Below are 27,935 nucleotides of genomic sequence, written 5' to 3' on the forward strand. Positions count from 1 at the left end.
GGTGGATTAATTCAATGACTGGGGTAATTGGGATGGGTGTGTCAGAGGCAATGCGATTGGCACAGGATAGAGCAGGGTTTAGGGCTGTTGTACATAGGGTCACTGTGAGTCGCAAACGACTCGACAGCACATAACAACAACAACTAATTCAGTAGGTCTAACAAGACCTCAGACGGTTCGGATGCTTTTGGTTTATGACAATCTGACTACTAAAGTATTAAGGAGCAAACTGTTTTGGCCTAGTACTTCACCCTGAGGGTTCAGCTATGAGTTCCAACTCAGTGGCAATGAGTGAGATTGGTTGTTTATGAACTGTTTTACCATAAATAAGAATAAGATCTTTTCTTTCACTGCAATTCACACAGGAAATATTAAATAACTATTTATAGACATAACATTGTATAATGTGTTAAAATGTTTTTCAAACTGAATGCTTGTAACCAACCCATTAGTGAGTTGCAAGCTATATGCATGTGTGTGTGCATTTATATGCATATATGTATGTAAGTAAAACAGGATAAAACAATAACAGGAAAAAGAAAATAGAATATAACACATAAAATAAGGGTAATATTGTTTCATAAAGCTTTTGTTTAATTACAGAAACACACATTCACATTAATTTATATGTACTGGCTCAAAATATAAAATCTGAATTTTAGAAGTTTTTGTTTATAAACCTGCAAAATTTGGAAGACATTTTAGTAAAAAATAGCGTACATCCTAATTTCAGAAGTATAGAAGAGCATGAATCTATGAACAAAAATATCATGGCCACATGTATTTTGTCAGCTCTAACTCATAGCACTTTTAGGTATAATGTAATTAAACTCTGCCTGACAAACTGTGCTGTACTTATTAAACCCACTGCACACACGAAACATTTTTACGAAAGTCTCTCTTCAGAGTGGTCTCTCCCACTTACTCTTCTTTTGTATCAGGTTTTCCCATGTCTCCATAATGACAGTGTATTATGTTGGATTTGTTTACTTCATATCTTCCTCATCAGAAAGTAGGTTCCGGAGGACAAGGGCTTTGTATTGTACTTCCTGCCATAGCCCAATGCATGGAGCAGAGCAAGTTTTTAAGAAAAACATAAAACTCAAATCTGTTGCTGTAGAGTTGGCTGCAGCTCACAGCACCCTCCATAGGGTTTCCAATGGGAGAAGAAGGTCCATCTTTTCCTATAGAGCAGTTGGTAGGGTCAAGTCGCCAGAGGCACAGCCTCTGGGTTAGTAGTACAATGTGTTATGGACTGTGACACAAAAGCTCTCTAGGTTCTCTAGGAATATTAAATGATGACTAGAAAAGTGCATAAAATAAATTATATGGAGCAGGTATTAAGGTTGCGTGTTTGCATACATCTAACTTTCTTGTCTAAGAAAAAGTCCCTCTGAATTAAGAGATTTTAAATGTGTATCTATTTTGCATGGTCTACGAGAGGAGAATGGGAAAACATAGCATACAGACCAAAGAGAGCTTACTGGACACCTATCTGTTTTGGTAAATGAAATTTTTTTGGATTGAGACCATACAGTCATTTAAATACTATTCATGGCTAGTTTTGTACCACAGGAGCAGTTTATCAAGGAAGCTGGATAGTCTGCCAAGTCTATATTACAATAAAAAGATCTCTTAGAGAAAGTGAAACTAAGGTGCTCCTTGGAACTAATAACAGTGAAAATTCCTTTTGCATAATTTGGGCATGTTGTTAGGAGATGCCAGACCGTGGAGAAGGCCATCATGCTTAGAAAGGTAGAGGGACAGCACAGGAGAGGAAGACCCTTCATGAGATGGGTAGACACAGTGACTGTAGCAACGGGCTCAATGTGTCTGAGATGGAGAGAATGGCATGTTTCATGATGAATTGCAGTCAGTTCAACAATGGCACATAATAACACTACTTGACATCTAATCATATATCTTCTAAAGACTATTAAGAAACAAATACTAGAAGTCAATTTTACCTTATTGTAATTCTTGGCTAATTCCAGCATCTCTTTCACCACTGATTCGTTGTGTTTACAATGTTCACTGTAGTCTTGTAGTGTCAGACCTTCCATCCAACTTTTCTTATGCAAATTTAACAACATCTGAAAAATATATGTAGCAATGAATTAATTTTCTGCATTGGGGAGAATACCTTCACTTATGCTGACAAAAAGCTATGGGAATAAAAAAATGTAAACTTATTAATGAAAATAAATTTAGGAAAAATTTTCTTAAAATTTAATTGACACAACAAAGAAGCATTCAACCGCTTGTCTTTGCAACTACTGTCCTTTGTCTAGAAGGTGATTCTCCTTATCTTTGTCTGGCTAAGTGTCCATGTTTGCTTAAAAAAATATACCTTCTGACCATGCTCCTATAAAAATCACTCTATGCTATCTAAAACATTTTTTCTTCTTTTAGCTTACTTTATTATTTTTCTCAGACTTATCAATGCCTGAAATTTTTGTTTCCCTTGTTTATTGCAGGTATCTTTTTCTCTACTACAGAGATCATGAGGGCAGGAACTTTTGCTGCAATTATTTCAAGATCACTTGGATCTAGATTTAAGGGCACTATCAAATTACAGTGGACAATAAATTTAAGTGAATCAATGAAAAAGAAAAACTCATGTTACACATAAAGAACTCTAATATCCATCTAAGATAGCTTGTCTTTCAGATGTCAAGATAAGGAGGTAAATGTCTTATTTGCATGACCCTGTGTTAAAAAAAAATCTGAGCTCAGTTTATACATCTGTGAACCAACTGCTTGTATTAAATAATCTTTAAATTCTGTCAAATGCTAAAATTTGATCTGTAGTTGTTGGCATTATGTATCACTGAGTCAGAACCTATTCATAGCTGACCCTCCAGTGGATTGTCAGGGTTTTCAACTTCACAAGAGGTGACTGCTATCTTTCTCCTGCACAGCAGCTGGTGGACTCGAACCACATGTCTTTAGGTTAGCAGTGTGACTTTTTATCCACTAGGTCAGAAGAACTCCCTAATACTTGGTCTATAATCTTAAAATTTCAGAAGCTATAAAACTGGGGAAGAAAGCAGATCTGTCAGGAAACTGGGCATCTGCCTCTATTTTGCTGATGTTAGGTACCACTGAGTAAATTCTGACTCAGCAGTCCCCAGGTATGATGGTGTAAGACTGCTGGCCGCCCCAGGGGATTTCCAGGCTATGATCTCACTGAAGCACACTGCCAGGCCTTTTCTCCTGTGGAGACAGAGTGGATTCAAATCACCAGTCCTTCATTTAGTAGTCAAGTGCTTAACCACTGTACCACTACAGGGCTTCCATGTTTCTAGTTTAGTGCTCAGGAAAGTAACACCTTAGTTCAGGGCTTTACACATTGTACTACTTTCTGGTTCTGAACACACCCTCTTCGAAGTTTAAGTTTTCATGCCTAGATTTCTGAGTCAATTTTATTAAAAGTTGTCACCACAGCCCCATCCTATAAACGGAGATAGCAGATCCTGGAAAATTAAGAAATGTTATGAAATTAAAAACTTTTGTTTTAATGATAAAATTAATCAAATAAGTAAGATCATGAGTACAGAACTGTGCCATTTTCCCATGAGAACCATCCATCTACTACTGTCTAGGTTGACTCCAACTCTTAGTAAACCTATAGGCAAAGTGGAACTGCCCAATAAGGTTTCTAAGACTATAAAGCAGTTCTCCTACAAAGCAGCTGTTGGGCTTCAATCATCAGTCCTTCAGCTGGCAGGCAAATTTTTGTTTGTTTGTTTGTGTTTTTTTGTGGTTTAATGAATTTTAATTAATTAAATTACAGAGATTTTCTATTTCCATTCATTCACTGTTGCAGGGCTCCAGGTCATCCAACTGATTGTTACACAGTGACCTTACATTGAGTTTCTAAGGCTATAAATCTTTATGGGAGGAAACTCTCCATCCTCCCACATAGTGGTGGAGCCAAACCACGGACCATTTGGTTAGGCAACATGAAAAGCATCATGCCACCAGATCTCTTTTCCATTAGAGCCAGTAGTGTATACCTCAAATGGTATCACACCCCATCCTTGGTAAGTGTACATATTTGAGTTTTCTGGGGGAAAAAATTACTCTAGTTGTGTAGAGGGCTATAGCTTTCATTGGAGAATAAACTGCAAGTCAAAATTATTTGACACTTCAACATACAAAAGCAATGAATTCTCCTTCCTATGGATCATGGAATTAAATGTAGTTTGGGAGGTTTTTGTTTTGTTTTGTTTTTATTACTTCTCATCTTCTCCAATAATTATTATTCTAGATAATAGATGCTGGGAAATTTTGGTCAGGTTCGACTACCAATGATATAACTATACTAACAACTAACAACTCAACTCTTGCCATGCAGTTGGAACCAACTCACAGCTGAACCACACAGTAAGTTTTAAGATGCTGTAACTCACGAGGGGGAAGACTGACCATCTTTCTCCCATGGAGCAGCTGGTAGATTCAAACTGCTTGCACACTCTGACTGGCAATTCAACCACTAGGTCACCAGAGTATCATCAATGTTATACAGCTACTTAAAATTAAGTGTTGAGAATTGCATTCTTCTACCTCTTTAAAGGGAAACTCTGGTGGCCTAGTGATAAGAAGCTTTGCTGCAATTCCAAAGGCACATGGTTTGAATCCACCAGCTGCTCCACGGGAGAAGGATGGGTACTCTCCTAATGTGCAATTAACTGCTTCTGAAAATCTGCTGGAGAGTAAACTATGAGTTAGTTCTGACTTGATGCTATACAACACTACAATCACTATAAAGCAAGGTTCCCTCAGAAACTGCAGTAAATTCCTATGCAGGGCTTTTTTTTTTTTTTTACTGAGAAGCAGCTGAATGATTAGGGACATAAATATAACATCAATTAATTTATATAATCATTTATATGGGTTGGGTTTTTTAATATGTGTGTGTGTGTGTGTGTTTATGCCAAAAAGAGTGGCTAACTATAAGAAATGGAAAAAAGAAAGAACAATTGATGTAATTAATTAGCTGAGTGTTTCTCAATAGTACCAGATTGACAAAGTATTTTTCTCTGAATAAATTTCACAACCTGTATCTAATTGATTTCTTTTTCATGGTCTGGACCTATTCTACATAAAATTTGAAAATAAGTAGTGAAAAATATACTTCAAGAAATTAAATGTACAGCAGGGAAAAACTCTGGGATATAAGCAAGCAGCTCAGAGAGTTTTAGCATTTTTCCATTATTTCAGGCCAGAAGGGAACTGTCCCCCATCAACTCATCACTTAATATGCCAAAGCTCTTGACTTTAAAAACAGAGGGTTGTTACATATAATTAGAGCAATAATAAGAAGAAGTTTTCTTTCAAAGAATGTCTTATAGAGTACACTATTCTCCCAATTTATAAATGTAGAGAAAAACGGCAGTGATCTAGGTGAAATAGAGGTAGGTTATGGGAAGTTTAATAGATTGCACCTCTTATTCATCACTAGGATTCATGTACTTTTTACTCATGCACTAGGATTTCTTTCTAAGGCACCTCTGTAATGAACATTTCAAACTAGTAAGAGTAGTCTTGTTTGCTAATGATTATGTATAATATTTGTAATAGAGAGTGCAGTAAATGCTGGAACCAAAACTTACTGTCAATAACAAACTCAGTGTTCTTTAAAAAAATGTCTTTTCCAGAAAGAATATAAAAAAATTAATTCTGGCTGGAGGGAACTCTGGTGGCAAAACTGGTAGGGAGTACTGCTAACCCAAAGGGGGGCGTCTTCTGATGGTCTGAATTTATTAGCAGCTTCTCTTGAGAAAGATGAGCAGTCTCTTCCTGGGTGACTTACAGCCTCTAAAAACCCACCAGAGGGTCAGCTATGAGTTGCTTCCACCTCAAAAGCAGTGAGTTGAGTCTGAGTTTAATTTGTATTTTCCTTCTTATAGGTCAAAACTCCATTTTGAAGATAGTATTGTGTCAGTGTTATAAAGGTAATACATGTCTTTAATTTCATAATTAAAAAACTCAGCTACCTAATAAGACAAATATACTTTGGTAAATATTCATACTCTCAACTCCATTAACTCATGGAAAAAAAGAAATGTTTCATTTGGAGGATGACGAATTGTAATTGTAATTAAAAAAAGACAGTTCAAATGGTAATTTCATAAAACAAAAGACAGAATTAAGTATTTGGTATTAAGAAAACTCAAATTCACTGCCATTGAATCAACTCTAACTCGTTAACTATACAGGGTTTCCGAAACTATAAATCCTAAGAGGAGGACATTGTCCCACTTCCTTCCTCACAGCCTTTGCTGGATTTGAAATGGGAAGCTCACAGCCTTTGGTTTAGCAGCGCAACTTGCTATGAATTGTGCCCCCAACCAGGGCTCACTACTATTACTGTACTTAAAAATAATACTAAAATATTAGAATTAAAATTTACCAACATGACAGGTAATTTTTAAAATAAACTTGAAAATTGTTGAGTATAAAAGGGGACTATCAAATTCTAGTTCAAAATATGTGGAAATTTGAAACTGCATTTGCCTTAAGACTTATCTTTACAGTTTTAGTAAAATAGTGCGATTCATAAAAGTACTACACAATTTCCACCTAATTTTTTCTTGCCATATGTGAACTGCTTTTTTCCCAAAACACTCTCTGTCTTCATTTATTGACAACTCATTTTATTAGACAAGGTAAAATAATCAGAAAATTCCCAGAACTAGGACAAAGTTCTTTATGATTTATTATAAAACAAAACTGGAATAATTCTTCCTTAGTTTTCTGCTTCCCTTCCAGTCTTCTTGTCATTGTGTGCCATCAAGTTGGAACTGATCCATACCTGACCCTCCAATGGGTTTTCAGAGGCAGTTAATTGCACAGGAGGCAACTGCCTATCTTTCTCCCACTGAGTAGCTGGTGAATTCAAACTGTGTACCTTTCTTTAGGATTGCAGAAAAGCTGTTTACCACTAGGCCACCAGAGTTTCCCTTTAAAGTGGTAGAAGAATGTAATTCTCAACCCTTCCTGTGTTAGGATTTATTTATTGTAAGCTGTTCTATTAGGAATGGAAGAAATTGAGAATACAGCAATGAAAGAAGTTAGCCATTCAAACTGAAATAATGTATAACAGCTTAACGAATTAAAAAAAAAACACAACCCTTTTAATTCCTTTCTCAGAAATAAATATTTACACTTACCTTCTGCTCCAGCTCATTTTTCCGATAATTAATAGTAATGGAATAATAATGTCTATTAAGTCCATGAATTAATGCCTACAAAGGAAAGGATTAGAAAAAAGACAAATTAATATTTTTCACCTAATAAAATGAAGAGCTGAGACAAGTTCACTCATTCTCTACAAAAGATTATTTTATCTAAACTAGTTATGATTAAAATGAAAACTATTGTTTTTCTCAGCTAAAGTTTAGGAGTGAGGTTTAGAGAAATGAGATACATATTCTTCAAAGTATACTATAAAGCCGGTTACTGTTGAGTCCATTCTGGCACACGGTAATGTCATGTGTGTCAGAGTACTATTGATTTCCATTGGGTTTTTAATGACTGTGATCTTTCAGAAGCAGGTCATTGCTTTGCAGTCTTACAAGGAAGGCACTGTCTGGGTGGATTTGAACTGTCAACTTTTCAATTCGTAGCTAAGCGCCTGACCATTCACACCACCCAGGGATTAAAGCAACACAAATTCAAAAGCTTTGGCAGTTTTGCTCAGGCTAGGGATAAGACTATGATCTTACCATATTCCAAATTATAAATTAATTATTCATAATTTATTAAGTCTGATTTTATGAACTCTAGGGAACTTTGGAGTCCCTGGGTGATGCAAATGATTAACACACTGTCTAAACTTTCTAATTAGGTCTTAAGGTGTTGGAGTTGAAAAAAGAAGGGTTAGAAGTGAACACTTACTGAGTATCTAGTATCTGTTTTGCACATTATATCAATCTGCACAACAACTCAGTAAGGCCTTTTGATTTCCATTTGCATTCTGACAGAGTAGGAAAACAAGCTTCAAAAATCTCAATGTGTCTGAAGAAATGCTCAAAATCACTGGCTATCAGAGAGAGGCAAATAAAAAACCATAATGAGATACCATCTCACTCTAACAGCAGTGGCAAAGCTTAACAGGACAACAAGCAATAAATGTTGGAGAGGATAAAGAGAGATTAGAACTCTCACACACTGCTGGTTGGACTGTCAAATGGTACAGTCACTCTGGAAGGCAGTTTGACGTTTCCTCAGAAAAGCTGACACAGCTATTGCACCGCTGGGAAAATGCCCCAAGGAAAAGAGAACTGAGATTTGTATAACTATGTTCATAGAAGCAGCATTATTCACAATAGCAAGAAAACAGAAAAAGCCCAAATGTTCATCAGCAAATAAATGGATTGAGAAATTATAATACATTCAGACAACGGAATAAATACTGTGCAGCACTAAGGAGCAAGAATTTTGTAAAATACACGGGAGAATCTAGAGAGTCTTATTATGCTGAGTGAACTAAGTCAGTCTAATAAGTACAGATACTACTACATAAGACCATTATCGTAAAAACAGAAGGATAACTAGTGAGATGTGGATAAAACTCCAAAGGGGAAAAGGGAAGGGGAACAGAGGGACAGGAGATGGGGAAGGGAGGAAATCACTAGGATAGAGTTTGGTGAGGAGAGGGGGAAGCTGAAGGAATTAGGAAAGATCTAATGGAGACCTTAAAAGATGGGGTAATAATAGTAACAGATCAATGGTGATTAATTTTATAAAATACAACTGGGCAATCATTTGAAACACAATGTGAATGCAGGAATGTGAGAAAAACAATGTGTATGAATGATACACGATGAATACGGATTTTGTATGCAAACCAATATAAAGAGGAGAGGGGAAAAAACTCTAAATGTGTCTCATTTTTATAACTATTAAGAGGTGGAGCTGAGATCTGAGCTCAAGGTTTTTTTTAACTCCCAAGTCTAAGCTCTTCCTTTAATACCATGGCATTGCAAATCTTAGAAAAAAATTTTGGATTAAGTCTACATTGTTTTAGGATCAGAACGAGAATATAGGCATATTTTTATGCTTTGCTAGAAAAAATCTGTTTCACCAAATTGTTAAAACATTTTAGATATATCCTGTAACAATCTATTTTTATACTCTTAAGGTCTGCTGTAAAACTGCTATGCAAGCCCACAGGAAACGTGATATACAAAATTTAAGTATACAACTACGTATTAAATCCTTACCTATTTCAATAATCATGAGGAGCAGTGAATTATATTTAGCATGTAAGTAATCAAGATCGTCTCTAATTTTAATTCACTAGTATGTGACTAAGAAGGAAGTGGCAAAGAGTATGAAAGAATACAAAAAGGCACCTAGACTTCTAAGCTGATACTGCTTAACTAGAGATTGAAAAGTGCCCTTTCATCAAAAGACTTTTGTCCTATGCCATAACTACACTTTTCTAAATAGTGACCATAAAAGTAAACACAAAAGTCAACCAATGGAGATTTCCAACTGCATTTATTCTCCTTCTGCATAATTATTGCAAATAATAACTAGGCTTGCTATGTATTAAGTTTCCCTACATGAGCTCAAAAGAACAACCTATTTAGTTCAGTGAATAATAAATTTTCTCAAATTAACCAAACTAATTGACACAATCACAAGTTCTTAAAATCTCATACTTAACTTTTTAATTTACACTTAACAAACATATGACAGACTTGGGAAAATTTAGGCAATTCTTCATTAAAACAGGATGTTCCCAAAGTTCATTCATTAATTGGCTGTTTGAAATCTGCAGCATAGTTTCTTATAGGAGCAATGCTATAAAAGAATGGCTTTCTGTAAGCTAAATAAACTTCCTGTAGCTAACCTGGGAATCTAACCACCTTTCCCAGTATTGTTTCTAAGACAAAATACTTTCAAACTGAAAAGAGCCTTAAATTTACTGGATTATTCGACAAGCAAGCCTTTGTTTTCTTTGCATAAATTCTTGATAAGTTAAACAAATTTCATGCTCTAGTCATATGTTTAGCTTTAAAGAGAATTTGGGTTTTTTTTAGCTTCAATTAAAGCCTGTGAAAACTGGAACCTGTGTATGGTAGAAACCTATCAGAAAGAAAATCCCAAATATTTTTCACTAAAAGAAGAGTGATAGGAAGCTCTGATAGCCTAGTGGCAAGAAGCTGCACTCCAATTCAGAGGTATGTGGTTCAAATCCACCAGATGCTCTGCTGGAGAAGGAGAGGCAATCTCCTCCTGTACCAGTCAGATCCAATTTGAACCCAGTACCACACACAAAAAGTAATTAAAAAAATTCTTAAAAAGTGGTATGATGTTAATAGCAGAACATGAAAACAGCCCAAATGTCCAACCATAATCAAATGGACTAAGAAATTATGGTACATTGACACAACCAAATATTATGCAGCATGTAAAAGCGATGATTTTGAAAATCACTACCTAACTTGAGAGGGACTGGAAAACATTATACTAAACAAACTAACTCAGTGCCAAAAGGACAAATACTGTATAAGACTCTTATTGCAGAAATAGGATAGCTTAGTAAAATGCATATGAGGATCCAAGGGGTGAGGACAGGAATAGAGGGTGAGGATGGGCAGGGAAGTAATTATGTTGTTATGTGCTGCTGAGTCGCTTGCAACTCATAGCGACCTTATGTACAGCAGCCCTAAACCCTGCTCTATTCTGTGCCAATCACACAGACTCTGACACACCCATCCAGATTACTCCAGTCACTGAATCAATCCACCTCATAGAGGGCCTTCCCCTCCTGCTCTGTCCCTCCACCCTACCAAGCATGACGTCCCTCTCCAAGGACCAGTCCCTCCTTACACCATGTCCAAAGTATGTTAGACAAAGCCCCAGAATCCTTGCCTGCAAAGAGTAGCCTGGTTTAACCCTCTCCAGGAAGAATCTGTTTGTTTTCTTGGCAGTCCATGGTACATTCAATACTCTTCTCCAGCACCACAGCTCAAAGGCATCAATTCTCCTTCTGTCCTCCCTAGTCATTGTTCAACTCTCCAATGCATAACAAATGATTGCAAAGACCACTGTCTGTATCAGACACACCTTAGTCTCCAGAGTGACACCATTGTTCTTCAGTACCCTGGAGAGGTCCCTAACAGCAGACTTTCCCATCACAATACGTTTTTTTAATTTCCTGGCTGCTGGTGCCAAGAGTGTTGACCATGGAGCCAAACCGACTAAAGTTATATATAGGCTTGTACAATTTGATGGATAGAGGGAAGAGGTGGGTAAAGGAAATAAGAAAGATTCACTGTGAAAAATAATGTGTATGAACTTTTTAATTAAACCAGTATAAAATAAAAAATTTAATTTAAAACAAAAATGGTAAGAGTGTATAGTCTGTCAAAGGCAGATAACTTCTAAGACCTGGAAAAAACAATTGTAATTCCAACTCCCAGAGGTTTCATGAAATTTTACACTAAAAATAAACTAAAAATGTGGTATGAAATTATATCCATTAAATCACATTTTAAAATGAAGCTTTGTGTATATAAATTGCTGTTGTTAGGCATAATCAAGTCAATTACCACTAAGAGTGACCCTAGGAACAACAGATTGGAACCCTGTCCTATCCTGATCATCCTCTGGATCTGATATCCTTGAGACCATTGTCACTGTCACTGTGTCAATCAATTTTGTTTGCGATCATCTTCCCTTTCTCTGACCATCTTCCCCAGAATAATGTCCTCTCCCAAGGACTTAGCCCTCTGGACAATATGCTTGAAGTATGTGAGATGAAGTTTCACCATCCTTGCCTCTAAGGAGCACCCTGGTTGCACTTCCTCTAAGAAAGGTTTGTTCTTCTGTCCATTGAATATTTAGTACTTTTCTCCAACATCCCAAAGCAAAAGCATTGACAGCATGGAAATAATGGTTACTTCTAGAATGGAAAACTGGGGTGCAGAACTCAAAGACTTTCCAGAGAGTTTTTGCTAAGTACTATTTTGTCTTTACACTTTGAATTATATACATATATTACCTATGCAAAACAAAATAGTTAAATTAAATTTCCAATGTTAAAAAAAAAAAGAAAAAGGAGAATCTTGCTAAGAGTATCGGCTCCTACAGTAAACTTCTGAATGAATTGGATGACGTATATTTTCTGAGCCTCAGTTTCCTCACCTGTAAAATTACCATAATGGTTCATTTTATAGCAACTGTGTTTTAACTATCTAAATACATTATTATTACTATTACTACTACTACTACTACTATTACTATTATGTAATTATGTATTACTATTATGATCTGAATGGTCCAGGAGGAGATTGTCCCTTCTTCTCCAGCAGAGCATCTGGTGGCTTCGAACCGCACACCTCTGGGACTGCAGTGCAGCTTCTTGCCACTAGGCCACCCAAACTCCCATTAAATACAGTATTTCTAAAATCGCTTCAACTTGTAAGATAATGTCGCTGTTCCCATATCTATTCTTAAGAGACTGAGAGCTCTAGCACCACTGCATCTATTTTTAATATTGATTACATGTCCATGGAGTTGACAACCAAACTTCAGATTTACTGTCAGACTTGCTGTTTTATAAATCTGAGAACACTGAACAGCTAATAAGTTACATATGAAATTTACTTACTAAAATAAATGCTTGCTAATTTTCAATACTAGTTAAAGCAGAGGTACTAAGTTCAGAATATGATAAAGTCATATTAATAGAAAAGTTAATAATGTTGACATTATACTTTTCCTACCAGAACTGATATATTTTTATATAAAGCAGAAAAATGAATGCAAATTTTGTCTATTAGCACTGATTTATTAGCTGTGGTCGTCTAGTCATAAGAGCCTGCGCTGCAATCCCAAATGCACGCAGTTCAAAACCATCAGTTGCTCCATGGAAGGACAGGCATTCTCCTTCCATGCTATTAACTGCCTCTGAAAATTCTCTGGTCAGCTATGGGTCAGTTCCAACTTTTCACCAAAGCAGTTATGTTTACTGTACAAAGTTTAAGAAATATGATCAAGGAAATATAAGAAAAAAAAATATTTCTACAATTCTACCACCCAGAGGCAATCAATATTAACATCATGGTGCAATCTAGGGTTTAGTTCCATCATCTAAAGTATGATGTGTGTTTTTTTTCCTAAGATTTTCCTGAAGATTTGAATAAGAATGTGAGACAAAGTCTTACCACCCTTGCTTCTAAAGAGCACCTTGCATACACTTCCTCTAAGGTAGATCTATTTGTTCTTTAGCAGTCCAAGGTTTATTAATACTCGGCCAACAACACAATTCAAAGGCATCAATTTTTCTTTATTCTCCAATTGAATGCATACTGCATTCATAATTCATTCTGCTAAGCTTAGTAGCAGATGAGTTACAAGAAGGGGAAAGTCAATAGTGTCTCAAACGTTTGATCTGACTCCACAATTTCCAATATCAACTGTTTCTCCTTGGTTTAGTTCTCCTACTCCTCCTCTATATCCCTTCAGTTTGGTGGTTTGCTGGACCATCTCAGAGACTCTGACCCAATAGGGGAATTACTCACTCATACTGGGTGAAGCAGGTTGGTGTTGCAGAGACTGGTGATTGGCGCAACTGGATGCTGTGCCTCAGGAAAGTGGAGATCACAAAAAAAGAGCCAGCACTGAGGTCTCATGAGCTTTAAGAGGCCTCTAGTAGAGTGAGGCTTGTATCATACCCTAATCTTATCTCTAACACAATAAATACTTGAGCACAAAGTACTTAATCAATGCTTAGAAAAGACATTTGGAACAATAAACCTTTGACAATACACATATGAAGCAATGAAGAATATCATGGCTTGGATGAGGTACATTTTAGTCTTTAAACTGATCCTTGGCATGATATTTGTCAAACGCAATCTTTCTTTTGATTTCTTGACTGCTACTTCCATGAGTATTGATTGTGGAATGAAGTGAAGTGAAATCCTTGGCAACTTCAATCTTTTTACCATTTATCATGACGTTGACCATTAGTCTGGTAGTGAAGATTTTCCTCTTGTTTAGGTAAAACCCATAATGAAAGCTGTAGTCTTTGACTATCTTCATAAGGTGCTTAAGTTATCTTCACTTTGCAAGCAAGATTATGACACTGCAGTGCGTATTGCAGATGACCAGTCTTCCTCCAATCCTGATGCCAAATTGTACATATAGTCGAGCTCGTCGGATTATTTGCTCCTATGTAATAGGTGGTAAGAAAACCCTGATACACATCTTTCCTATTTTAAACCATTCAATATGTCTCTGTACTGCTCAAATGATTGTTTACAAATTCATGTACAAGTTCCAAGTGAACACAATCAAGGACGTTGGAATTCCCATTCTTTTCAATGTTATCCATAATTTATTATAATCCACATATCTGCTGAATGCCCTTCCATAATCAAGAAAACACATTTATCTTTCTGGTAATATCTGCTTTCATCCAATATCCATCTGGCATCAGCAATAATATCCCTTCTTTGTTCCACAGCATTTTCTGAATCCAGCTTGATTTAGACAGTTCCCTTTGATATACTACTATAGCTATTTTTAAATAATTTTCAGCAAGATTTTGTGTCATATAAATGATACTGCTTGATAATTTCTGACTTCTGCTGCAGTTATTACTGCTGATTTGGAAATGACTCGTAACTGACCCACTAGGGGATTTTCAGAGTCAGTAAACTGCATGGGAGACTGCCCATCTTCTCCCGTGGATCTGAACTGCACACTTTTACATTGTAGTGCAGCTTTTTAGCACTAAGCTACTAGAATTCCCTGTCTTCTGTCAGATTGCCTTTTTTTTTTTTTTAAAATGAGCATAAATATGGATTTCTCCCAAGTGACTAGTCAGGTAGCTGTCTTGTAAATTTCTTGGTATAGTCTATTGTACATATCTAGGGTTACACCTGTCTATGAAAACACCTCAATTCCATCAATTTCTAGGGCCAACTTTCTGTCACTACCTTCAGTGCAGCTTGGATTTCTTTCAGAACCATAAATTCTTGATTGGATGCTACGTCTTGAAATGATTCTTTGTCAACCAAATTTTTTTTGGTACAGTGACTCTGAATTTTCCTTTCCTTCTCTTTGGGTGTTTCCTCCTTTAATATTTTGCCTGTAGTATGCTTGAAGGCAAGGATTGTGAAACTCCATCTGACATACTTTGGGTATGTTGCAAAGAAGGACCAGTCCTTGGAGAGGGATATCATGTTTAGGAGGGTGGAGGAACAGCACAATAGAGGAAGACCCTCATGAGATGGATTGATTCAATGCCTGGGGTAATGGGAACCGGTGTGTCAGAGGCAATAAGGATTCAGAGCTGTTCAGAGCAGGGTCGCTATGAGTTGCAAGAGTCTCGATGGCACATAAAATTGTATTTTGTCTGTAGTATTTTGTCTTCAGTAGTGTAATTCAAGGTTCCTATTTTTTTCAATTCTTTCAGCTTGAGAAATCCTGAGCATGTTCTTCCTTTTTCATTTTCTAACTGCAGATCTCTGCATATTCCATTATAAGACTTTGCTTTGCCTTCTCCAGCTGCCCCTTGAAATCTGTTCCATTCTCTTATAATTTTTTCCTTTCATTATTCAAGATCAAGCATCATAGTCAATTCTAACATCCATTTTGGTCCTTTTTTTCCTTCCTATCTTTTTAATGACTTTTGTTTTGCTCATGTATGATGTTATAATTATTGTTGTAAGGCATTATCAAGACCTAACTCATAGTAACCTAACGAACAACATCAAAACCTTACCATAACCTGCACCACTCACATGTCCACTGTTGTAGGCCATGTTGTTGTTGTTATGTGCCCTCAAGTCACCTGTGACTCATAGCGAACCTATGTACAACCACCCTAAACTCTGTTCTGTCCTGTGCCAATCTCACTGTCTCCGACACACTCATCCCGATTACCCCAGTCACAAAATCAATCCATCTCCTAGAGGGCCTTCCCCTCCTGCACCTGCCCTCCACCCTCCCAAGCATGATGTCCTTCTCTAAGGACCGGTCTCTCCTTACAACATGTCCAAAGTATGTCAGACAAAGCCTCAGAATCCTTGCCTCCAAGGAACAGCCCAGTTAACCCTCTCCAGGATGGATTTGTTTGTTTTCTTAGCAGTCCATGACAATACTCTTCTCCAACACCAAAGCTCAAAGGCATCAATTCTCCTTCTATCCTCCCTAGTCATTGTCCAACTCTCTGACACATAACAAGTGATTGCAAAGACCATGGCCTATACCAGACACACCTTAGTCTTCAGAGAGACACCACTGCTCTTCAGTACATTAGAGAGGTCCTTAATAGCAGACTTTCCCATCACAATACGTCTTTTAATTTCCTGGCTGCTGGTGCCAAGAGTGTTGATTGTGGTGTCAAGCAAACTAAAGCTGTGAACAATCTCAATTTCTTCACTATCCATCCTGATGCTGCCAATTGGCCCAGTGGTGAGAATCTTAGTCTTCTTGACATTGAGCCTCAATCCATACTGAAGGCTGCAGTCCTTGACCTTCTGCAGCAAGCACTTCAGGTCCTCCTCAGTTTCAGCAAGCAAGGCTGTGTCATCTGCATAACATAGATTAGTGTCCATTTATCTTGTTGAAGGTCTTCTTTTTCACTGTATTTTTCCCAGCATGTCTTTTCCTCAAAGATTGTCTTTTCATGACAACATGCTAAAAATATGTGAGATCAAATTTCACCATCTCTATTGCTATGGAGCAGATTTGTCCTTTTGGCAGTCCATGGGATATACAATATTCTTCATCAATATCACAAGTCAAAGGCATCAATTCTTCTTTGGTGCTCCTTATTCATTGTCCAACTTTCTGGTGCATATGAAGCAAATGAAAATAACACGGCTTGAGCAACCTTAATTCTTGAAACTGCCACCCTTGCTATTCAGCACTTAAAAGGGGTGAAATGACAACAGATCTTCCCAATGTGGCATGCCTTCTGATTTCTTGTCTGCTGTTTCCTTGGGTGTTGATTACAGATCCAAGTAATATAAAATCATCAACAATTCCAATCTTTTTCTCCATCGATCATGATGCTGTTATTGGTCCGGGGGGGAGGATTTTTATTATCTTGATGTTGAGGTATAATCCACTTAAAGGCTATCAAGTCTTTGATCATTTTCTCTAAGTGTGTAAGTATTCTCACTTTCTCCAAGTAAGGTGGTGTCATCTACATACCATCTATAAAATGAACCTGCTGACAATTTCAATCTTTTCTCCATCTATCTTAATCCTAATCTCACTTGGTGACTGGGGTAGCTACCTGTTCACTAAATTAGTTTATCCAAAGGAAAAATTTATTTCTTTTACTTTTATGATTGAGAATAGATTTGCCATGTGGAGTGAGATGCCAGCTGAAGTTAGTCTCTTATCTTTCCAGGAAATTGAATCATATTGGCAATCATTCTTCCCTGAAAGATCACATTTCAAAAGGATAGATTTCAGGTTCTTGAGGAAACATTCTTAGGTTATAACAAGGCATGAGGTTTAACTAACTTTAAAACAATGCAGATGCATTTCAAAGAGGCAGAGAAAAAAACAGTTGTAAGTTTTCTTAAGCAAAAAAAAATACAGAAAAAAGAAGACATCTTTTCTTTTATCTTTTTTTCTTTTCTTACTTCTAATTTGTATTAGCCCTTATAGCATGTCCATGAAAGCACAAAGCATACTGAGTCTGGGGTTACAGAAGAATTTCAGTGAGTGAACAAATTCATAAATATGGAATCCACAAATAGTAAAAATTGGTTGTATATAAGCAGTGTTTGTAAAATATATTTACAGAAAGGATAATTTAAATACTATATCCTATCTTATAATCCTTTCCATTTATTATCCATTACTAGCCTGCAATGTAATAATAGTTTCCTCCCATTATTTTATGGAAAGCAGTAACGTAATCTGATGTTAGAAAAGCATTGGTGATCACCAGTATGGATGCTGATGGTTGCTGTCATGTTTCTATTACTTATTTGAAAGGTTTAAGAATTGGGCCCCTTTAAATGTAGACTGTTTTCTTCTGCAAATAATAGGCTTGACCTATAAAACAGGAAAGGATAAAATAGATGAATGGGACCTTCTAAAAATCAAATCCCTATGCACATCCAAAAACTTCTCCAACAGGATAAAAAGGAAAGCCACAGACTGGGAAAAAGTATTTGGGAATGACATGTCTGATAAGGGGTTTATATCTAGAATTTATAGAATACTCAAGCACCCCAACAAGATAAAGGTAAATAACCCAACTGAAAAATGGGCACAGGATATGAACAAAGACTTCACCAAAGAAGACAATCAGATGGTGAACAAACACATGAAGAAACGTTCAAAATCCCTAGCTCTAAGAGAAATACAAATCAAAACAACTATAAGATATCATCTCACCCCAATAAGAAAAGCAAAATAGAACAGTGGACAACAAATGCTGGTGAGGTTGTAGAGAAACTGGAACTCTTATTCACTATTGCTGAGTGTCAAATGGTGCCACCACTATGGAAGGCAGTATGGCACTTTCTCAGAAAAGCTGGAAATAAAAATACCATTTGACCTAGCAATTCCTCTACTGGGAATATACCCTAAAGAAACCAAAAATTCCACCCAAGCAGATATATATGCACACTCAGGTTTATTGCGTCTTTGTTCAAAATAGTAAAGAGGTGGAAACAACCTAAGTGCCCACCAACAAACAAATGGATAGAGAAGCTGTTGTACATCCATACAATGGAATACTATGCTGCACTGAAAAACAAGGAACTCATGAAACATTATATATAATGGGTGACAGTGGAGGACATTATGCTGAGTGAAATATCTCAGTCACAAAAGGACAAATATTGCATAATGCCACTGTTATGAAACAAGACTGACATGAAACTTGGGGGAAAACTAAGAAAAGAGGGAATAAATAATGTATGCTGCATTGAAACAGATGAGGGAGAAAACTATTTAAAAGGAATATATGATTAAGTATTATTTTCATGACAAGAGTCCAGAATGAGAGCTGCATAGTGTAGTGGACTAGGGGGAGGGGGAACTGTATAACCATGAAACAATTTTTTTTTAACCTTTCAAACAGAAAAGTGAACTGGGTGGGAGAGGGGTGGGTAGGGATAAAAATGTGCAATAATGAATGAATGGTAAAAAAAATAGATTTAACAATGGTGAAAAAAAAAACCAAACAAACTAAACAGGCTTGATATTTCCAAAGGTTTTCTGATTGCTCAGTTAAAAGTTTTGCTAATATATGTTAAAATTTTATTCTATTAGTTCCTAGTTCCATTTCTTTCTAGATTGCCTTGGACAAATACAATGTATCAAGGTATAGCTTTGTCACTTTTTGGCTTGATTGCATTGAGTGTTTTGTACTGAAATTGCCTTAAAACTGTAAAGCACCCAGATAGATGTCATTCCAGTGGGCGCTATATAAACTGTGAAATAAATATATTTACAGATTTTAATTGGAAGGCAAAACAAATTAAAATGAAAGAAAAAAACAAAACTATAGCTGTTAACACACATAGGTCCTTCTAGCTTAGGCTTCACAAAACCTATCTTAAATTTCATAGATTATGAGGTAGAATCAAAACAAAACCAAACTGGGCTAAAGTAGGAGCAAAGTTTCTTATCTACTATATTTCTATTTTAAATTTAGGAAGCAGTGTTTTAATTTAAAATACAAAATCTGCAACAGGTGGCTGCTGACTTGCAATTAGTAAAAACTTCTGGCAGAAAGATACCACTCAGTGATCACAATGATCTTAGATTGTAAGATGCTACTTAACCTTTAGCAAAAAATAATGAAGCCATATGATGCTACAGGGGTTTATAAGAAAGGTCATTATCACAGGCAAAAAGGTCTGTTAATATATTCTCTTGAAACATGCAAGCACAGGCTTGTCTATACCCAATCAAAAACAATGGTTGCTTATTTCATACTCATTATAGTCTGCAGTTTTTCCCTACTTGTATAACAATTTTTACAAAAGCAATACACACCTCAATCCTTTGAAACAAAACATTTCACTCTGAAAGAGATTTCAGATGAGTGACTGTTGCAAAATTATGTAAAAGTATAAAGTTGTCAAGTGTGACCTAGGTTTCATCATGGTCAACTGTACAAACCACAGTTCCCCAAAGACAGTGGAACCACACAAGGTTTCAGAGAGGGAGCAGCAATAGCCACTATAATGTCTTTGTCTTATGTGCTTCCTTAAACAAACACGTTATTTCTTCCCTTTAATTAATCTTCAGAGAAACAATTAACTATATAAACACAAGCATTGGTGCATTTAAAAACACATTTAAAATAATTTTTGCAGGCATTAAAGATTTGTGTAAAAACAATGAGGCATGTAAATGATACAAAGAAAATGGTAATCACTCAGGAGGATATTAATACTTGTAACTCAAATAATGGTAGTTAGCATCACCATAAAAATAAAGAGATAAACTCTAACTAAAGGTAATGCACAGGTGTATTTTATACAATTTTAAAGTTGATGATCAAACAATAACTAAGAAAAGGGGGTAAAAAATGTCAAGTGTTATATGAGAAAAATTCTAGGGACCTCTTAAGTGGTATATAAATTTCTTCATTATTTATAGTTATTGAAACTATCAATCAATGATAATAACTAGTGCATTCCATCTGAAACTTCTCTCTGTCCTGTTCTATAATGCTAACTAAGCAAAGCCAGAAGGCATTCCCAAGATACAAGCTCTACTATGCTCCCAAAAAGGGTATCCTCAAAATATGGTAGGAAAGTTTAATTAAAGATCTCACTTGAAACTGACTCATAGATGAGCCAATTTAACTTCTGCAACAATATTTCCATAATCCTCTTTTAAAGCACAGTAAAAATTAATAGCAAGCAAATGAGAATGCTAAGAATTAGGTCTTGAGAAGACTACATATAACAGGCTTATAAATGCCAGAGTTTTAGCAAGCATTTACCTGGATAGATGGCTTGTTTAAGTGACCCAGATTTGAAGTTGTTTGTCTTGGTTCATGTCCTAAGACCATCATATTAGCATTGATCAATCTGAAGGCATCAATAACAACCTGTAAAAACAAGGTGTCAGGTCAATTCTTTTTTAGAAAGTAAGTGATGATGCCAAGCAACCGTGGACAAGGCATGTTCAACTTGCATCTGTTTCTGGCCTATTTCCAGAAAATCATTTAATTATAATATTAATAAAAAAGAACCTCCTGCTGACCGTGCTATCAGCATACCACCTTCTACCTTGTAATGTAAGGTGACACCAATAATTACAATTTTCATGAAGCAGTAAAGAAAAATATTAACTTTGCATCTTTATTATTGAAATATTGATTACTAAACTTACACCAGTCTTCACTGGTGTGCATGTTTGTCGCCCAAATTTTACCTAATCAAAATGAATGACAAAGAGAAATGAGAACTGAAAGTGAGCACAAGCTAAGGGACCACATCGAAAGCCCAGTCCTGTCACATCAATTATACCACCACAGTACTTGAAATGACAACAAAATTACAGCTAGCAAAGCACTTGCCCCCTGAATTCTCTTCTAGTCAGATACCTTTTACTTCCTGTGACTATGAAAGACTTTATAACTTGTCTGATGGCTTTAAATGTCCAAGGCACTGTCAAGCTAAGGAGGCACGAGGTAAGCAAGCCAAGGTCATCTGTGCATTAAGTCAGGGACCTGGTACAGAACAGTGGCATGAAGTGTATGGAATATTTTTTTAATAGAAAAACTTCTAACAATTACATAACCTCAAGTTAGTTCTTATATATTGTTTTAATAAGAATCACATACTATCATAACATCACTATTATCATAAACCTCAAAAGAATTTGTTAATGTTTTTAAGCACTTTGAAGTTTTAATGTCCTGTGACTTAAAGGCAGATGCCTCTTTCAGGCAAAGTGCTGAAGAGCAGTGCTGTCTCTCTGGAGACTAAGGTGTGTCTGATACAGGCCATGGTCTTCGCAATCACCTGTTATGCATCAGAGAGTTGGACAATGACCAAGGAGAATAGAAGGAGAATTGATGCCTTTGAGCTGTGGTGCTGGAGAAGAGTATTGAGAATACCATGGACTGCTAGGAAAACAAACAGATTTGTCCTGGAGAGGGTTAAACCGGGTGGCTCCTTGGAGGCAAGGATTCTGAGGCTCCGTCTAACTTACTTTGGACATGTTGTGAGGAGAGACCGGTCCTTAGAGAGGGACATCATGCTTGGGAGGGTGGAGGGACAGCACAGGAGAGGAAGGCCCTCTATGAGGTGGATTGATTCAGTGACTGGGATAATTGGGATGGGAGTGTCAGAGACAGTGCGATTGGCACAGGACAGAGCGGAGTTTAGGGCTGTAGGACATAGGGTCACTATGAGTCGCAGGCGACTCGACGGCACATAACAACAACAACAACAACACTAAGAGAATAGGAGTCCTGGTGATGGTTACGTGTTGATCTGCTAACTGAAAAGTCAGCAGTTCTAATCTACCAGCCTCTTCATAGGAGATGGAGCATCTGTAGCTCGTAAGATTTATAGTCTCAGAAACTTGATAGAGGATTGGGGAGGGAAAAAAAGAGGAACGAACTGGGGAGGAGGGTAGAGAAAATAGTGCAACAATGAATGAATGGAAACCCAAAATCTCTGTAAATGTTCATTAAAATTAATAAAATTTAATTTAAAAAAACCCAACAAACCTTGATGGAGGATTGTCATGATAATCTACACCAGTGAGTCTGGTGTTTGTTGTTTGTGTTTGTTTGTTTTTAAGAGACTAAACTCAATGTATTATTATTAATCAGAATTTTTTTCCTTCTTTTTCTTCTTGTTATATGCCATCAAGTAGCCTGTACCTCTTAGCAAATCTATGTAGTACAATAGCTCTGAAGCCTGCCCTGACCTGAGCGAGCCTTACTGACTCTGACAGACCTACCCCCATTGCCCAGTTACTGTATAAATCCATCTCATCTGGGGTCTTCCTCTTCTGTGCTGTCCTTCCATCCTTCTGAGCATGATGTCCTTCTCCAAGGACCAGTCTCTCCTGGTCACATGCCCAAAGTAAGTAAGATGGAGCTTCAAAATCCTAGCCTCCCAGAAGAATAATCTTAAGGAAGGATAATATGCCATTTCTAGATTTTTCTTTAAAAGTGCTGAAAACTTAGATTTGACAAAGTTTAAGTGCTATCAACCAGGGTTTTTGCATTTTTACAACTACTCTTTGAAGACAGAAGAGAAAAAAAAAAAATATTCATTTTATATTAAGCTAAAATAATCTGAAAGTCTGTTTTGCTAAGTATATTGCAGATTATATGTTAAAGAATAAGGTTTAAAGATAAATCACTATTTCTAAAAGGCTGTCATAAAAGGTAAACAGTACAAACCTAGACCAAAACATCATGATAGATGAATCAATTCAAAGCCCTGTCCCTTCTGGTTGGCCAAAAAAGGAAATCACCTCTGGATTTTGCTTTTATTTCTATCAGTTTGATTTTCCCCACAGATTCCTCTGTCTCAAAATAAAACCAAGTATCCCCAGAACATGAATGATTTAATAGCTTGTGAAAAGACTTTTTTCCCTTTTATACAATACCCTTATTCCACTGAACTTCCACATTTTATTTATGAATCAATAAGGCCTAGGTTAGGTTTATTTCTTATTTTATTTTTTCTACTCTCCCCCCCCATAAAGCAATAATAAAAGTATGAGAATCAGACATATTTTGATTAGATAATACCATAAATGACCTTTGAAAACATATAGATGTAAAAGAAACAATCTTTCATTTTGTCTACTTAAAAAGCACTTAAGATCAAGCTATAATGTGGGCTGAGAGGGAAAAAATGACTATTCTGACAGACCAGGTATAGAACTTAAGTATAAAATTAAAAATTGACACCTATTAACAGTATATATTTATGAGCAAAGTAGCAGTTTGCCTATATTGTTTTTAGAATAGTTTGATTCCATTTTTAAGATTTTAGTACAAGTATCTGATAGAAAACTTATTTATCTAAAAGTAGATAAATACAATTATATTTCCTCACAAAAAATGCCTGTTTTTAGTACTCAATGTTTTAAAATTAAACAGCAGTTAGCTACTTTAAACAGAGGAAATCTCTGTAGCAAACATCTGGAATATTATAAGCAAGTATGAAAAGTCATAAAAAAGAAATATATATATACCACTAGAGTAGATATTATGATTTGTTAAAAACAGGTAAGAAAAATGTAAATATTATCTTAAACATTCAGGAACTTAATTATTGTTCAATTATTAAATGACAGCCTATGTGAAATGACAAGTTTAAACTGACAAATCCTAAGTAGTAATATGATAGCCAATAGAAAATTAATGCTTTACACCAAGATTAAAGGAATTTGCTGTCATCACTATAGCAATTGTCTTAAGGAAACTAACATTAACAACCTGCAAACCAAAATTAGATTTTGCATGCAATAAAAATATAAATATGGCAAGATAGCCTATATTTTAATTTCTGTACAATTTTGTAATTGCCTTTTGTACTATGACAATAAATTGGTTTCTCCTTTAGAGCAACTTATCAAAATAGACTCATTAATGTCCAGTGCACTAATGAGCACTGGGTGAAGAAGGTGTTAATTATGCCACAGTAAGATTCAAGAAAAAGCCCTACTGAGTATTTGGAGATGTGTGTATAAGCTGAAGGCGTTTCTCTATGCTTGTGTATTTACAGCATGATGCAACAAAATGACAGCAAAGTGGTCACCCCATAGTTAAGAACAGAAATCTTAGAACATATGGAACAAAATCCCCAAAGTCTAGCTAAAATATGGGGAAATGGTAGGGGGGAGGGAGATATCCATGTCCTAAAATGTCAAATAATCACTTAGCCCAAGAAACTTAGAACAAAATTTACCTCCTTAATACGTAGTAACAAAAATTCACAAGTTAGAGTATGAAAAGTATTTTCAGGAATATGATGAGACCTTTTAAAATTCCTATCCATGCTGAAGTCCTACATACCACATTGAATCTCTATTCACCATCCTGACCATTTAATTTTTTCTGGTACAAGTGCCTTGAGACTTTTCAGAGGTCACTGCAACAGTAGACAGCTTATAACAAAACCATTAGCAGTTTGGCTAGCTTAGGGAAACCTCTTACTTTCCTTTTTTGTTTATTATCACTGCATGAATCTGCAGCATATGATAGTTTATAATTTCTCAGGCTTGTTAAATTCATGTTAAAGGTCTGTTTTCTTGTTGAATAAATTTTGTTCATATAATGCTGCCTATTTCATACACTCAGTCTTTAATAGCACCTTTGGTCTATGCGCAACTCACAGATCAAAACAGAGGACTAAAATAGGGGTTGATGATGCTATTTACATGTGTGATTCCTGCTGTCTTCTTGTTAGTAGCTTTAATATAATAGAAGACCTTGTCTGTTTTGTAATTAACACATCTTTACTGGAGAGATATTTGGAAGTGATTGCTGTGAATATACTGGTTAGTAAAATAAACACAATCACACACCACTTTCTGTTATCAGACAAATTTGTGAATTGTACACATTATACTCCAGATCAACAAACTGTGATATAACAGCCAAGTAGAAGACACATATTTATATAACCCTTTATTTTTCTGAAAATATGTATTCACTCTGACCTTGCAAATATAATTAGCTTGTGGGATGTGCAGATTTCAGTACCATAGTTGCTTTACTAATTGCAACTCTTGGAAATAGATACAAAATATTTGGAAGCTGCCAATGCAAAATAAAAACTGCATCTTTTTCTACATCTGTCTTAGTATATAAAAGCAAAATAGTTTTAAAAACAATAACTGTTTTCCATATTTTATTCCAAGCATACCAAAGGGTCAAGGATCTATTATTTTATTTTAGTAATGAATACAGTTAAAGACTTGAAACTCTATTTGTTTGCAAATTCCATTTAAAGCCATAATTTTTTGGCTCCTTTTATGTGGAAAGTACCATTCATCCAATATGCTATTTATTTTTAAATCCATGTTTTCATATCAACTGCCAGGTCACTGAGAAACTAGACCAATTTCTAAAGTACAAATCTGTAGTTCCTAAGTTTTACATTTAAAGGAAACATGTTTCATTTGTTTGTTTTAATGAAAGCTCTTATATTAGTTTAATACAGAACTCTTAAAGAAAAAATGTATGCATACTCTGGCAGTACTTACTGTAATTAAGAAAACAGATATTTTTTTCATAGTGGATGCTTTTGGCATTTCCAGTTAAACTTATATGAAAGGCAATGGCTATGAAGTATTGAAGATAGAATAGGATGAAAGTTTGAAGTATTTATAATGTATTCATTTGCTCAAGTTAAAAGAAAAAATGAAAATTATTTGCTTCTCAAACTTCACAGGTTAACTCATTAAAATACACACAAAATGAATAGAAACAATAAAAAAACACATAAAACTCATAAGAACAAAATGTGTAACATTTTAGGGGATAAAAAAGTTAAAATCTAGTTACCAGTTAAGTTATATATTTCAAAATCTATAAACCCACCACACACACACACACACACACACACACACACACACACAAATATATATCTCTAAATGACTATAAAAATGCAAGGTGTGGAAAGCAAGGCAACACTCTCTATCACATACCCTTTATCACCTAGAAATGACCTGTTATCAACTGCTTAGGTTGTTTCTGGATTCTTTAAAAATTAAGGGCACATGTGACTTAGGATGTACTGCTGGGTTTGTGACCATTTCGTTACTTCTGCTGCCATGCACTGCCAGACATCTATAAGAGAAAAACATCTTATGTCTCTTGAAAGCCCACAGCATAAAAAATTCAGAGAAATCTTACTTTTTATGCCATTTCCAATAAAAAGCACTAAGAACTAAAACTGACTCATGCCAAATGCATATCACTGAATTGCTGTGATTTCTTAGTCTCAAGTTTGCAACACGGAAATTATTTATAAAATGTCAATTTTAGCTCTGGAAAAGAAATCCCTATGTGTATGTACATTTTCTTTCTTCATACTTGAGGAATTGCTTACTGTAGCTAGAGATCTGTAGTACAACTTCAATATATTGAGAGAAAAGGGGGATGGGATGTAACTAGCATAATGTACTTTTTTGACAAGTGAAGACATGTGTCAAAATTCAAAGAGTAAAGCCACAATTTTTAAGCATATATGCCTTAATGAAAATGAATGGATCCTTAAAAAATTACTATTTCAAAAGAAAATGAGATATTTTAAATTCATGAAACATTGTGAAAATTATTTATTTAGGTTATGAAATAAAATTTCAGCAGGTTGTTTTTTTATAGTATATGCATGTAGCCCACATGGTGTCAAGTTGTAAATGGTTGAGGCATGCTGAAGTCGGAATCTAGTTTACATTAGAATTCTGGCTCTATCACTTGCTAGCAAACTGGCCTGTTGTTGTAGTTGTTGTTGTTCCTGTGTGTCATCAAGTCATTTGCAAGTCATAGCGACCCTATGTATAACAGCTCTGAAGCTTGCCCTGTCCTGGCCTAGAAAAACGTATTTGACTTCTAGATGTCTTTATTTGCTCATTAAAGGTATCATACAGAGTCATCAAGAGGATTAAACAAAGTAATACACAAGTACTTGCCACTGTAGTTTTTACTGTTTTTAATGTGGTGGTCATGGAGTTGCCCAGCACGGATATCCTTTGAAGAAGACCTGCTGTGGCCAGCACAGCTGACAACTCCAGCTCCTATACTTTTGGCTCCACTGGGTGTTCACACCAGGTCATACTTCCTCTGGGCTTCTTTTAGCCAATGACTGAACTCGGAGGGGGTCCTAGAATCTAGCCTTTTCTGCCAAGAGACATTCCTCTAAAGGGCAAATTTACCTCAGGGACTCCTCCCCTCTCAGCCCGGCAGACACATCCTCAAAACTGTGCTG

The 27,935-nt window shown here is 35.9% G+C and overlaps 1 protein-coding gene across 1 annotated transcript in view; it reads right to left on the reverse strand.

The window, feature by feature from the left end:
• PSMD14 (proteasome (prosome, macropain) 26S subunit, non-ATPase, 14) overlaps positions 1-27,935 on the reverse strand; it is a 123,421-nt gene that overhangs the window by 18,146 nt on the left and 77,340 nt on the right. The window contains exons 7-9 of the mRNA XM_006879364.1: positions 20,966-21,073; positions 7,179-7,253; positions 1,968-2,093 (exon numbers count right to left, since the gene is read on the reverse strand). Of these exons, the coding sequence (XP_006879426.1) occupies positions 1,968-2,093; positions 7,179-7,253; positions 20,966-21,073 (309 nt within the window). The remainder of the gene's footprint in view (positions 1-1,967; positions 2,094-7,178; positions 7,254-20,965; positions 21,074-27,935) is intronic.

Source organism: Elephantulus edwardii, unplaced genomic scaffold, assembly GCF_000299155.1.
Source record: "Elephantulus edwardii isolate Elephantulus edwardi_28Jun2011 unplaced genomic scaffold, EleEdw1.0 scaffold00003, whole genome shotgun sequence".
In the NCBI taxonomy this organism is placed as follows: Eukaryota; Metazoa; Chordata; class Mammalia; order Macroscelidea; family Macroscelididae; genus Elephantulus; species Elephantulus edwardii.